The 15,514-nt window shown below is 36.5% G+C and overlaps 1 protein-coding gene across 2 annotated transcripts in view; it reads right to left on the bottom strand.

Annotated features, from left to right (window-relative positions):
• Positions 1–256: 256 nt before the first annotated feature.
• The window catches only part of PIK3C3 (phosphatidylinositol 3-kinase catalytic subunit type 3), a 138,697-nt gene continuing 123,439 nt past the window's right edge, over positions 257–15,514 (bottom strand). For both annotated transcript variants that reach the window (XM_041756685.1, XM_041756693.1), the window contains 2 exons: positions 11,787–11,912; positions 257–3,613 (listed from right to left, as the gene is read on the bottom strand). In XM_041756685.1, the coding sequence (XP_041612619.1) occupies positions 3,599–3,613; positions 11,787–11,912 (141 nt within the window). In that variant the 3' untranslated portion in view covers positions 257–3,598. The remainder of the gene's footprint in view (positions 3,614–11,786; positions 11,913–15,514) is intronic.

Raw genomic sequence — 15,514 nt, 5'->3', positions numbered from 1 at the left:
GGTGGGACATGCATTACCCTCCGAGGTTACTCATTCCTTTTTTTTTTTTTTTTAAACTATGACTTTAGAGTCCTTTAGTTTTTAGCTAATGCCCTTTTTTCTTTTCCAGGATCCCGTCCAGGTAGTATGTATTCTGTATGGTGAAGTGTTAATATATCAAGTTATTCATTTTGGTATTCCAGTATATTTTCTGTATTTAATTATAGATACTCCATGTTGTTTCTGCAATTTTTTTTTAAATCCTTCTAAGTCTCAATCTGTTTTTTTTTTTTTTATTACAACATTAGGTCTATGTGCAAAGATACAAAGTACATGATTGTAGGTTAAGTTACATGGGTAAGATTTATTTTAACCTGTATGTTTTTACTGAATGATTTATGTCAACGCAGATATGAATATGTGGTATGATGATACAACTCCAATTCTTACAGATCTGAAGTTTAATTTACTTTCATAGGGATTTTTAATTTACTTTATTGATTACTGCCCAAACCTTTGGTAATCCTGCTCATGAGAATCAACACATCAATAAATGCATGAATAAATGGAATTTTGTTTTGGGGGGAATCCAAGTTTAATGGACCACATACACACACATGCACATCCTAGAGGACAGGACTATCACGACTGGCTTAGTGAGAAATGATGGCCAGGAGAATCTGATGGCCAAGACTGTGGTCACTGGATCTGAATAATTCAACTTCAGATCCCAACTCTGCTCTCACTTGCAACCTAACTTTGGTTAGATGGTTCAAATGCCTTGAAATTCTGGAAAATGAGGACACAATTTTACCTCTTAGGACCATTATACAGAATAATGAGATAAAGCATATGAAGTAATTAGCAGGGTCCTAATATATAACAGTAAGCCCTTATAAGCAACGAAGACTGCTGTTATGATAATACATACCCAACTGAGAACTCGATAATACATAGAGCTGGGGATTATCTAACCCTAGTGTATAGAGATCAGCAAAAATCTGGTTGTATCAACACTTTATTTAGGAATGTGAATCACACTCTACTTTCCTCACTTTGGCAGCCCTACTCTCAGTGGCTGCCATCAAACATTTTCTCTCCCTCATTCAGAAATCTCACTCTAAATACTTGCAGTACATGATCATTGTACCTGCACTTTTTAATGTGTCCTCACAAACACATTTCTCAAATTCAGAACAAACACTGATAGAATGTGAAAGGCAATGGCAATAAAGAAACATACAAATCACACTGCAAAGAAAGATCTCTGAACAACAAAAACAATGGAGTTTGGGGGACAGAGGAGCAAAGAGGTTGCTGTGAGCAATAGAAATTGAGAATGATAAATCAGTTTTCTTTCTCATGTAGGCTCACCACCTACCGCCAAAACACTCTCAGCAAAACCATGGCTACTGTCTATCTTTGAAGATGCTCTTTCCTCACCCAGCACCCATATTTCTTCTTAGAAAGCTTTGTCTCCCTTATAATTCTTACCAAGTTTCCACTGGATGCAAGGTTATTCATGATTAACTCAACGGTTGTCAATGTTGGCCCTTAGAGAATTTCATATTAGACCAAGATAATTCAGAGACCTATTATAAACATACTACTATCTATGCAAAGTGTAGTGTTCATAAAGATGAGTAAGATGACAGTTTTTACCTTACACTTAGTTCAAATGGGTCAACAGATTAAGGCCTGAGAGTCAAATCTGGCCAAGCCCATTTGCTTACTGGTCTCTGGCTGCTTTTGTTCCTCGAACAGTAGAGTTGTCATTGTTGTGATGAAGATATATGTTTTCCAAAAGTTTACATATTCACTATCTTGTTCCTTTACAGAAGAATCTTGCCAAACCTCTGAAATGGGAGCTGAGGTATAACAAAACTACCCACCTTTACTAAATGTCAATTAAAAAACTATAAATAAAGAATTATAAGAGGGGCACCTGGGTGGCACAGTCAGTTGGGCATTGGTTTTGGCTTAGGTTGTGATCTCAGAGTACTGAAATCGAGCCCCACTTCAGGCTCCATGCTCAGCACAGAGTCTACTTGGGAGTCTCTCTCCCTCTGCAAGTTACCTGCTCACACGCATGAGTGCGCTCTTTCTCTCTCAAATAAAAATAAAGAAATCTTTAAAAAATAATTATAAGAGTTCAGAAGGATCATTTCAAGAAAATTTTTTGAAGTCAATAGAAATGGGACTCAAAGAATGAGAATGCAAACAAGTTCAGAACTTCCTGGTAACAGAAAGTAGTATCAACATGTCAAGTACAGAAAAAGCAAGACAGAGGACTGAGCTTCCAGCTCATTTGGGCATCAACTCTCTTATGATTTGCACAAGTCCTTTCATCTTTTCTGGTTTTCAAATCAACATGTATGTTTTACACAAACCACACTCCATGTGCGTCTGGGTCATCTCCAAATTAACTGCTTGCTATCCGGCAGATAACACCACTCTACAGGGGCAAACTCACAGATAAACAAGGATAGGGTGACAAACATTGTAATTAATGGCATTCTCTGAAACTGTGCCACAAATGTAACCTTCTAATCCTTTCTGACATTTGATATTTAAAATTTATTCAGGACCAAGAGAATGTGATATTGTTTTTCTTCCAAAACAATGGCACATGACAGTGTAACACATTAATTTGTAAAGATTATTATTGTGTTGCTCTTCTATTTTCGTATGTGCCCTTTTCCCAAAGTTCCATGAAGCAAAAAGGCTAGATGGATGGGCAGGACTTTGTCTTAAAAGACAAAAAATTATTTTGATTAAATCAGAAAGGATGTATTACATTAACAGATCTGGTAGAGATATTTCAAAAACCTTTTGAAAAGTAAGTTTGCTTCAAAAATGTATTTATTGCAGAAAGACAGTTTATGCTTACATGTATATGTAAAAATATCTGGGGCTCAACACTAAAAGCTGCTGTTATTCTGATCTTTTGGCCAGTAATTCAGATTGGTACATTTGCATATCCTGCTTTATTGACTACAAGCTAGGAGAACTGTGGACTAACCACAGTTTTCAAATAAGGTATTATTTAAAAGTGAGAAAAAATGACTGTGTTATTGAAGACAATTACTGAACTGTAAAAGAATGAGTCACAATTTGAAAAACTTTAAGTATTTATAGCTTAGGCAAAAACAAACATGATTGGGGGAAGAAAGAGATAGGAGGGGAGGGAGAGACAAAACAAAAAGCCTTCTTGACTGAGACAATCCAAATTCATAACTACTATACTGATGTGAAGAGATGATAAAAAAATAAAAGGACATTTCAAACTCAAAGACTAAAATGTTTTACTTTTCCAACATAAAATTCTTCCAAAACTCTGATAATATGTACATGATCCTGGAATAAATTTTTCACTTCTTAGTTTATTAACAATGTATACATTTGAAAATAAATATTTACAATATTTCAAAACAAACCCTTCAAGACCATATTTAAGCAATGACATCCAAAGAAAATGAATTCAGGCACCATGTAATATTTAGGATATATAGTATCTTGAAGGTTCTCTTCCTTGTTACTCTGATTCTTCCTTATACAGAGGTTGCTTCTAAAGTAGTTTTCTTACAAAGCCAAACATCCTGATGTGCCCAATCCAGTTTCATTTTCTCCAGTACTACAAAAATTAAAAACAAGCAGAAAGTAATTAACTTCAATTTCACAAAGAAATTTCAACAAACAACAGAGTCCAGTTTTAAAACATGTTTAGTTGCTGACATGACATTTTGATAGTGAAAAGCTGTAGTTTCATCCAGAGTGTACCCACTTCATTCCAGAACTGGTCTGGAATCAAATCAAAGAAGTCCTGAAAGAACAAGGAAGCCCAGTCAAGAGTTGTGTGTAGGCCAACACATTCACGGTGTTTGATATTAAAATCTCAAGTAGAAATAAAAGAAACCAACGCTTTTAGTACCTATTTTGTGCAAGGCACCATCACATTTATCTCAGATATAGCTTATGAAGAGATCTGTGTCTGCACCTCTTCATCATCTCCCCAAATTAGCACTCAGTGAAACTGAGAGAATGCTACTCAGTACCTCTGAGAACTAGCTAATATGAAAATAATCTGCAACCGTTATTGGCTGTCTTTAAAAGATGTACAGATGCCGCCAGTCATCACTTTCTCAGTACGGACAACTCTGAGTGTTTGGGTGAACATACACTGAGTCATCCATAACTCATGTGCCATCTTGTTCAACAAAATATATGCTGGCAATATCTTAAGAGGAAATAACAATGTTGTACATGGGTAAAATAATTTTGTTTCTGTGAAATTCACCTCATTATTATTCTGAGAAAAAATATGAAGGGGGGAACCTCACTGACAAATATTTGTGGATGTGTGTGTACTTTCATGGATATGTGTAAAAATGTGGAAGATGCTCACTGATTTTAATCTGATACAATTTAAAGTGGCAATTCTAGGAAGAATACGGTAAGATTCAGGTTTAATACTTTTAAGAGGAATGTAATTTCTGATTTAAGCTGTTTAGGGGCCCTAGGGTGGCTCAGCAGTTGAGCGTCTGCCTTTGGCTGAGGTTGTGATCCCGGGGTCCTGGGATCGAGTCCTGAATCAGGCTCCCTGTGGGGAGCCTGCTCCTCCCTCTGCCTATGTGTCTGCCTCGCTCTCTGTGTCTCTCATGGAGAAACAAATAAAATCTTAAAAAAAAAAAAAAAAAAAAAAAAGCTGTTTAAATATTTTCTAGAAGACAATATCAGAGAAAATAAAAATAAACTTCTCAAATGGTCTTTGGCACTTATATAAAATCACATAAATTTATTTGGTGCCTGCTCTGTGGATGGCTCAGGTTCTGTGGGAGTCCCCAGGTTACTCAAGATAAAAAAAAAGCCTAAAGACAAAATGCTTACATACAGAGTCCCCATTCACACACACACACACACACACACACACACACACAAACACACCCAAAAGATGGGCAATGGGTAGGGAACTCATTCCAGGCAAAGAGCAAAGGATGAGGAGGTAGGGGGGCTTGTGGGGGAAATACTGGGTTGGAGACATTGCCATGGGGGTAAATCAGCAGATCTACACAGAAGGCTCTTTCTGAAGGTTGGTTGAAGATGATTAAAGTTGAAAGTGTGGGTTAGAAAGAAACTGCGGAGGGTCCTCACAGACATGCTAGGAAGTCTAAATATCCTGGAAACGATGAAAACCCACACATGTGGATATATATATGTCTGTATGTGTGGGAGAAACACTGCTACTGAACAGACAGACCATCTAAGTACTACAGAGCATCTCTGTCTGTGGGGGAATAAATCAGTAATACTACATAGCAGACTCAATCCCAAAATGTTCAACTCTCTGTACAGTTGAGGAATTTATGTAAAACGGCTTGATGTAACAAAGGGGCAGGAAAACAAGAGTATGACAACTGACCTTCCAAAAAGCAGTTAATGAAGCAGAGAGAGAAACACTACTACGAATTACACTCAAGTGTTTGAAACCTTGCCCCGCAGAAGACAAGGAAAATAAATTTCTACAGATGGAAAAATAAACTGCAGGGCATTTTAGCTGAAAATTATGGGGCCTTCTGCTGACATTGCTATTACAGTAATTACTCTTAAGACTTTAAAACTTTTGTAATGTCCCAAGTGCCTACATTATATTTTTAAACATCGTGGGTTCTAACAGCTGCTGGTGCAGCAGTGCTGACTGCAGAGCAACCTTAGAACACGTGGGGGTCAATACAATGCAAGACTGGTTTGTGGCCAATGTGCAAAACAAATGCTAGCCCACATTTATCATATTTATCTAGGATTAACTGTTCCCAATGACTCCCTTTTTTAAATCACACTCTTTTTTTTTTTTTTTAATTTTTATTTATTTATGATAGTCGCACAGAGAGAGAGAGAGAGAGAGAGAGAGAGAGAGAGAGAAAGGCAGAAACACAGGCAGAGGGAGAAGCAGGCTCCATGCACCGGGAGCCCGACGTGGGATTCGATCCCGGGTCTCCAGGATCGCGCCCTGGGCCAAAGGCAGGCGCTAAACCGCTGCGCCACCCAGGGATCCCCTTAAATCACACTCTATTGGCTGTTTGCACAGCTGATTATGTTTTCTTTTGAGGAGAAGATGAAACATTAAGGAGAGAAAAGTTAAAAGATCATTTACAAGAATTTATTTTTAAAACTCACTACTCACAACAAAATCCATTCATTTCTAATAAATTGAAGCTTAAATGTATATATCAAGAAAAACATGATTTAGAAAATACTGTCTACTTCTACAACCTAGGGTTTGGGTTTAAATCTGGACTTTTGTTCCCTATTAGCCCTGAGACCATGACTTATTTAATCTCAGACTTGGTTTTTCTCTTCTGTAAAACATGCCTGGTGATACACCCACTTCACAGGTGTGAGGATTAAATAAGGTGATGCCAAGAAAGCTCTTTATGTAATTTCTGGCACATCTAAGTGTTCAATAGGCTGTAATTATTACTATTACTGTTCTTTCTTTGTTGTTGCCAATTTTTATTCCTCTCAGATCTGAGAATTCAGGTAAATTAGGAAGAGATCTGGGACATAAAATGATACAAAATAGTTTTGTATGATATACTGGTATTATGATACTTATTTAAGCCACTGGCCTGGGAATCATCTAAATCTTTAGAAAACTATTTGCTAAAAAAAAAAAAAAAAAAAAAAGCTTGGTTTTTGAGAAAAATTTCTCTTTGGCTAAAGAACTGAATATTTTTTTGTTTTGTTCAATTAAATATCTTACATTGCTGTTCTTTACTCTTAATGGTAAAATAAGGTCCATAAAAAATAAACTCAGAAATAAGGCTCTATTCTCTTCTCCTAGTGCATTTTTTGCATCTATGTGCTCTCAAAGTAGATCAGAGCAGAGAAGTCACAGTGCAAACATCCCATGCTGGGTTTAGGTGCTAGGGTCAGCGCACATAATGGTAAAACAGGAACATAAATAAAATTACTGGAGAAAGTCCTCAGAAGGCAACATATTACATATAGCCATCTCTCCAAAATCTCAGGACAGGAGTTTTTTCCTTAATACCTAGGCAAAAAAACTTGGTTTTTCTTAGCAGCAGACGGGGCAGATGGATGGCCTGCACCTAGAAGCCCTGTTGTACAAAAGACCCAAGAACCTTCAATACTGGAATCACATTCAGCATGGCATGACGTCATATCATGGAAGACACTGGGATCTGAAGCATCCCTGAAGGAGCTCCTCTCACATTTATTAGGACACAGACTGTTCAGGAAAAATATCAAAATAACCATATCGTTTTTCTTTGTTTTTTTTTTTTTTCTTTCTTAAATCACCACAAGTATACATAGTTGAGTTCTCTTCAGTTAAAGGCATATAATATACAACCACACATTCATGTGCCCTTCTGTTTGGACCTGTGCTTTTCCCCCTGCTTGAACACCACAGGGAATAATCAAAGATTCTTGCCAAATGTTAATAGTAATGTGTTCTCAGTATCTTGAGCTGGAATGTAGGTAAACTTTCTGAATGCAATCTGTTCTGTTTTACTCTCAGTCAACAAAAAATACATCTCCAGCCCTGGTTTATCTGCCAAGATTCAGTTAATTACATTAATACACATTAAGATGAATGGAAACCACACCTCACCCTCTAGCCTTCTATAATCAATCAGTGAAGAGACAGAAGAAGAAAGCAGAAGCAGCAAAGAAATGGGCTACTGTGTGAGAGATTACCATCCAAAGGCCTACTTTTCGAGCAGAGTGACCCAAACTAGGTGACCTCTACCCTTCTGTGCAGACAAGACTAGAAAGCCCTTTAAAGATCATTTCAGTGGAGACAAGAGTTCTGATGATGCAATTTCAAAAACAATGATCTAAATAAAAGTGTTTTTCAGTGGAAAATTTGTATCACTAACAGGTGGGTGTTGCTAGGCAACGAATATTGCAGTGTTTAATCTCTACCCTTCCTAGGGAATGGTATGATGGAAGAAAATAAGCCTTTTCAGCATTGCAACATAATAGTTGTATGTGGCAATTCTGTAGTCTTCTTTTAGACCATAATTTCTTTTATGCTGAAATAACTATAATTTTTGTTAACATGTATCAATCAGTTTACCTCCAGTTTTAGAAAACTGTTTTACAATCCAGTGATTAATAAGAATGCACTAAAACTGGCCTAAATCAATTAGCAGTATATATCCTTATAATAAATGCTATGAGTGACCAAAAAAACAGATGTAGGTCATCTGGAATTGCACCTGCATGTCATTTCTTCAAGTAACACTACTTAGAAAATATACAGCATTTAGAAGTATGAGTTTCAAAGAGAAAATAAACTCCAGAGATTAGTTAAGAAATAGCTATGCTTCAGGGTACCTGGATGGCTCAGTTGGTTAATGACTCAACTCTTGATTTTGGCTCAGGTCATGATTTCAAGGCCCTGGAATCGAGCCCTGCATTGGGCTCTATGCTTAGCATGGAATCGGCGTGTCCCTCTCCCTCTGCCCCTCCCCCTATGCTTGCTTGCTCACTATCTCTAAAATAAAATAATAAAATCTTAAAAGAAATAGCTATTTTCTGTAATTTTGTAATTTGAAAAGACTTATGAGCAGTTAGAACCTTATTTATTATCTCTTGTATGCTTTAATGCCCAAATGCCAATGAAATTGGATACTTAGGTAATTCTTTGATACTGTCTCAGTTGCACAAGAATATAGGCTCAGGTGATGAGTATAGTCAGAGGTGACATGCTTAAGGAAACCTAAGATAGCATGAGCATTTTCAAGTTCATTTCTTAGGATGTAGAATATGGGATATTCTGGTAAAGACCTGAATTTGATTAGCTAGGTAACAACTTTTTATGTGGCTCAGCCCTTTCATCTATAAAAGAGGAGAATGTTAAAACTCACTTTTGTGGTTATAGTAAAGATTATATAATGTTAAAAAATAGTGAAGCACTGTATGAAATACAAAGTTCAAGTAAGTAAGATTATTGTTGTCCCAAACACTTATCTCTCATTATAAAATGGGAATGCTGAGATACCTAAAAAATTTTGTCTACATAGATATTCATGCTGTACTAAGCCATCCTAGACTTTTACCTGTCTAGGATGACACTGGTGATCTTTATATTGCTGGGATCATCCAAATATTTACTGTTAATTCATATTCATGTTGCTATGGCCTTGCTTTTAGATAATAATACTATTCTGTTATCAAGTATCTACCTTAGTCCAAGAGAGTTTGTAAAACAAAGGCCAAAGTAATTTAAAATAACTATCTAGGATTTTTACATCTTATCTTCCATTTTACTAAAGAACTAAGAAACAGAAACCTAAGACCTAATATTTCTTTCCAAGAAATATAATCCTATCAGTTCATGCTTATAAAATTATCTTTCTCTATATCTAAATTAAGAGAACAGCCACCTCTACTACCAATTTATTGGCCATATTCATATTTTCTCTCTGAAAAGGTATGTGCATTAACTCTTGATTTTGAACAACTTTTGTAATTTAACCATCGGTGTGTTGAGGGTTTCTTTTAGTCTTTGCAATAGTCAATATAAACTTTATATATGGAAAGCAATTAACCTTTATGTATCTCTAACAATAGACTTAATTTATATTAGTTTTTATCTCAATAGCAATCACTTTACAGATGTGGAAACCGAGTCCCCAGAGACACTGGTAAACGAAGGTCCCTCTGTTACTACTTCCCCCAAATAATAGTGTGGTCCCTTCTTTATCTAGCCTTTTCTCTCCTCTATTTTTAAAACAGAGAGTAAGAAAAATGGTGCTTCTAGGGTGCCTGGGTTGCTCAGTCGGTTAAGTGGTTGGTCTGACTTTGTTTCAGCTCAGATCATGGTCTCGAAGTCTTGAGATCAAGCCCCATGTCGGGCTCCCTGCTCAGCAGGGAATCTGCTTGAGATTCTCTCTCTCCCTCTCCCTCCACCAGCCCCATGAACTCTCTCTCTCTGTAAAATAAGTATATAAAATCTTAAAAAAAAAAAAAAAAAGAACCATAGTTACTTCTATTCTTAGATTCAGTGAGCAATGCAAAAAGCATGTTATGTAAACTGACTACACAATTTCAAACCAAAGTATACCACTAGTTCAGGGGCACCTGGGTGGCTTAGTAGGTTAAGCATCTGCCTTCAGCTCAGGTCATAATTTCAGGGTTCTGGGATCCAACCCCATGTTGGGTTCCTGGCTCAGTGGCGAGTGTGTTTTGCTTTCCCCCCACCCCACCCCACTCATGCTCTCTCTCTCTCTCACTCATTCTCTCTAGCAATAAAAACCTTAAAAATAAATAAATAATGTATACCAAAGTTCATTTATACCACAAGTTCATTTACAAAACTTGAAGGCTCCAACTTTCAGTTAGACTGTATTAGATGAGTGGCAGTTAAGTCTTGAAAGATGCCAAATTCAATCCCTCTCTTGCGGAGTATACACCGTCTCCTGTCCCTGAGAAGCAGGGCTGGCTGGCTGACTTGCTCTAAGAGGCCTGCTGCTTTGGCTTTCCCATTCCTTTGGGGCAGCCATTGCCATGTAGGAGAACAGCAGCCCTGATGAAAGAGCTGAACAAAGCTGCATGAATGAACCCACCTGACATAACAGAAAACAAAACAGCCATGTGGCTGGGCTCTAGCTGAAATTCTGACTGGAAAACTGTAAGTAGTAGTAAATCATTGTTTTTTAAGCTAGTGAGTTCAGGGTTGTCATACAACTACAGATAATCTGAAATGAGGTGTAAGGCAGCAGCATTAATTTTAACTGTGGGGTTTCAGCTCTATTACAGAAAATATCCAGGAAAATAAAGGAGAAAAATAAGGAAATTCAAGTATGCAAGAAGGAAAACTCATGAAGGAGAAGAATTTGTAAAGTTGTAGATAAGAATAGAGCAGAATAGGGACACCTGGGTGGCTCAGCGATTGAGCGTCTGCCTTTGGCTCAGGGTGTGATCCTGGGTCTGGGTATCAAGTCCGACATTGGGCTCCCCAAGGGAAGCCTGCTTCTCCCTCTGCCTAGGTCTCTGCCTCTCTCGGTGTCTCTCATGAATGAATGAATGAATGAATGAATGAATGAATGAATGAATAAATAAATCTTTAAAAAAAAGATAGAGCAGAATGAAATATAAATAGCCAACTCGGATGGAAATGCACACACAGAAGTTAAAAGTTTCTAACTTCAAGCATGTTACAACTATTTGAGATTTAAAATAGAAAAAAAAAGTGTATATACAAAAAAGGAGAGAGAAAAATAACTGGATTGTGAGGGCTATGCCAGAGAAAGTCTCAGTAACTCATGACATATTATAGTGGTAAGTAAGACACTGGCAAGAGAATGAGTTCCAAAAATGCTGGATATGAGAGTCAAAAAATTGGGGTTCAAGTCTTGGTTCTGTCTCTTGTTAGTCAAACGAAGTTAACTAAGTTATTGTCCCATTCTAGGCTTCTATCCCCTATTGCTCTAAAATGCCCTCTTGTGCTTTATGTAGACTCAGATCTACCATTAGCTAGACAAATCACTTACATACCATCTGAAACACAGTTTTTTCTCTTGAGAAGTGACTGGTGAGGATTAATAACCTGTGAGCAGAACTTGAGTTGGCCCTTCTAATAAAATAAGATTTAAATTCGTGTTCTTGGAGAAGAAACTCCTTTATGTTCCTTAGATATTTTTTAAGTAGATAAGGTACTGTGCCTATAATAGGTAAGAGATAGAGCCCCACCACCTTCAAGATGTTTGTATTTTAGGAATTATAAGGGTAGTATGCAGAGAGGCTAAGATAAATTGCACTGCCTTTGGAGCACTTACCTGGGCAAACTTGTGAATCTGCTCTACCACTGCAGCAAAGAGAGCATGAACACTTTCGTCAATCAGACTCTGCATGTAATGCACCGCCTCTTCATCAGACAGGTCTAGTCGGAATTTATCCTGAACCTACAAGGTCACACAGTAGGTTAGTCTTTTGAATGAAAAATAAAAAAAAAGAAAAGAACTCACTTTGAAGAGACCGATCAAATTGATTGAGATGTTGTTACAATACATTATGACCTATATCTATGACAAAGAAGTGATTCATAACTTACAAGAAGTTTTGAATATTATTCTCTTGAATGAAGCTTATTGTTTTTGCTATATGTTCTTTATCACTCTTTTCTTGTTGGTTGTTAGGTGTTTTTTAAGAAAAAATAAACAGGGGCACCTGGGTGGCTCAGTGGTTTGAGTGTCTGCCTTTGGATCAGGTCATGATCCTGGGGGTCCCAGGATCAAGTCCCGCATCAGGCTCCTCAGAAACAGGAACCTGTTTCTGTCTCTGCCTCTCTCTGAGTGTCTCTCATGAATAAATAAATAAAATCTTAAAAAAAAAAAAGAAAAAAGAAAAAAAGAAAAAAAAAGAAACAAACATGATTCTGTTAGATACTGCAAATAATAAAAAAATTAGGGATCCCTGGGTGGCGCAGCGGTTTGGCGCCTGCCTTTGGCCCAGGGTGCGATCCTGGAGACCCAGGATCGAATCCCACATCGGGCTCCCGCTGCATGGAGCCTGCCTCCCTCTGCCTGTGTCTCTGCCTCTCTCTCGTTCTCTCTCTGTGTGACTATCATAAATAAATAAAAATTTAAAAAATAAAAAAATTAAAAAAAATTAAAAAAAATAAATAAATAAAAAAATTAAAACATAAATTGCTCCTTTTAACTCAAAAGTGCACTTTGGTTTTTTTGCCTTTCTTTTTTTCTAAAGTTTTATTTATTTAAGTAATCTCTATACTCCACATGGGACTTGAACCCAGGACCCTGAGATCAAGAGTCACTCACTCTTCTGACTGACCCAGCCAGCCACCCCTATTTTTCTGCATTTCGAAGCTAGAACTACTATATAAAATTTATTTTAAAATGTGGCATATTTATTAATAATCTCCTTCACTTTATCCCTGCTATTTATTATTATTAAATGGATATACCAAGTTGAGATTATAATAATATTCTCCCACATTGTCTCAATGCCTGTAAAGAACAGGAACCATGCCAATAACTGGCAAAATTACATCTTCCAAAATGTCTCCTTTCCTATAGTGATTCCTCATACTTCTGCAAAGAACTACTTCAATTGGTCTGTAATTTTCAGAGAGGAATTTTTCTTTACTTCATATTTAAAGTTACAGTTGATTCCCAATAACAATAAGGTTTAGAAAAATTAGGAGAGATATTCATGAGAATGGTTCCTAAAAACTAAAAGCCAATAATATTATTGAATGACTACTCTGTGCAAAACACTTTATATGAAGTATTTCACCTGACTCTGAGATTAGCACTGAGGTAAACAGTATCTCTACCTCTACATATAGACACTGAGGCAAAGAGAATTTATGAAGCCAATCAACCCAGAGATCCTTAACTCATGCTTCTAGACAATCTCATGCCACTGCACACAACCTTTATAACTCTACTCCTTTCTCCCCTTGTAAGTGACCCAAATATACTTCTGGGGAAGCAGGCAAGGAGAAAATGTTTCCAAGCAAATAAAAAGTGGTCACATTTAGTATTTCCTTTTAAGCATAGAGTTTAACTACTAGAAAACCAAGAAGGAAGAGTACGACAAGCCATGGCCCTGGATCCGCACTTATCTCTTCACTAGATTGGAGGTATACCAAATGATCCAACAGCTCTGCAGCTTCAGGATGGGGAGGTATAAGAGAGGAGGATATAAAAAGTAAAGGACAGTTCTGTGGAGAGACGTCTGAAGGAATATCTTGAATGAACTAGCTCTCTCATTTCTGAATCCCAATTAATGGCATATCTGTTCCTTGAGTTTAATCCTTTATTTTCTCTGACTTAAAAAGATGTCTGACAGGTTTGGAACTATTTTTAAGGACATCAAAAAACTATAGGGCAGGACAAGAAAAACTTTAGCCAAATTTATCAAAACTTACATGCTTGTATAAGTGTTGAAAAACAAACAAAATATATGTATTTGGCATATAAAGTAAATGTTATTTAACAAATCTGAAAAAAATCATCCTTAACTGCATATAAATGGCTGATCTGGCATCATATATACTGAGCAGGCTACTTGTTATTGTTCTGTAGGTCCTCAAGCTTCTAATCCTTTTTCTACAAGCTGCATTCTCTCTGCTCTTCAGGTTATAGATTTAAGCTCTAGTCACGTGTGCGTGTGAGCACACACACACACATTCTCTAATATTCCAATTAGTTCTAAATATTAAGTTTTGTCTTTAATCACATTTCGATGTACACTCTTCTTGCATCCACATTCTCAGGTGTGTAGAACTATTCCCCAAACAAAACCCTATAACACATTTCTAGACTAAACTATACTGTCTTTCTTAAGGAGCACAGTGACTTCATTTATACCTTATCTTTACCCTTTTCTTTCAAAGCTCAAAATACATCATTACAAGACTAATTAATATTCATTAATAAGGAAGACTTCTACTTAAAATAATTTAGTGTTTAGCATCTCTGAAATAAGAGTAACTTTCATTAAAATAATAAAAGCAGACATTCCCTGTTAAATATTTTTAATCCAAATTATTAGAGCTTAAAAAAAGTTTTTCCTTGTACTCATTTCCTAATAATTTAATCACAGAAGTGATTACAACAAAGGAAAATTTTTCACTCATCAGAGTGAAAGGAAGAGTTTTAATGTAAACAGTATTTCCTTGCTGAGTTCATTTGATTATCTGAGCTGCATTAGAATAAAAAAAAATTCCCTTACTTGAATAAAAACCAAAATTTAAAATAAAGAGTAATTAAAAAGTAAAGTGATAAAAACTGAGCCCTCATCCAAATAACTGCTAAAAGAGAATCAATGCTATAATTGTTTGTAATAAAACACAGGATTACTAGAGAAAAATAAAACCTACATTACCAAAATTCAATCAGAGTGGATGTTATGGCTTGTATGTTTTAATAAACCCTATAGGCACCAAAGGTAATTTAATTATACAGGTCATTTGAAATAGATCTTCAGACAATTTGTAGCTTCTTATAATATATAGAGAGATACATATATTTCATTTTCTTAAAGATTTATTTATTTTTAGAAAGAGAGAGAGCAAGCATGGGGAAGGGCACAGGGATAAGACTCTAAGTAGACTCCCCACTGAGTGCAGAGCCTGACATGGGCTCAATCTCAAGACCCTGAGATCATGACCTGAACTGAAATCAAGAGTCAGATGCTCAACTGACTGAAGCACACAGGCTTCAGTACACACACACACATACACACACATTTGTGTACTAAAAGACAATGTCACTAAGGTAGCTGTAACAAACGGGCACTGTCCTTAAACAATAAAATCAGTGATTTTCTAAAAAGGAAACAGAAACAGAACAAAATATCTAGTAAGAGCAAGAATAACATAATTAGCAGAAGAAACTGGAAGACTCAGTTTAACAAATACCGTTAAGAGAACTTTTATAATTAACTTCTGAACAGGAGTGAAATCAGGAAAAAGTGCCTATATGACCAGAGGTAAACAGACTGAAAGTACACAAGTCCTGAATATATCATTACAAAA

The sequence above is a fragment of the Vulpes lagopus genome, chromosome 1, assembly GCF_018345385.1.
Source record: "Vulpes lagopus strain Blue_001 chromosome 1, ASM1834538v1, whole genome shotgun sequence".
NCBI lineage: Eukaryota > Metazoa > Chordata > Mammalia > Carnivora > Canidae > Vulpes > Vulpes lagopus.
The sequence above is the reverse complement of the archived record's forward strand: the minus strand, read 5'-3'. Positions and strand labels throughout refer to the sequence as shown.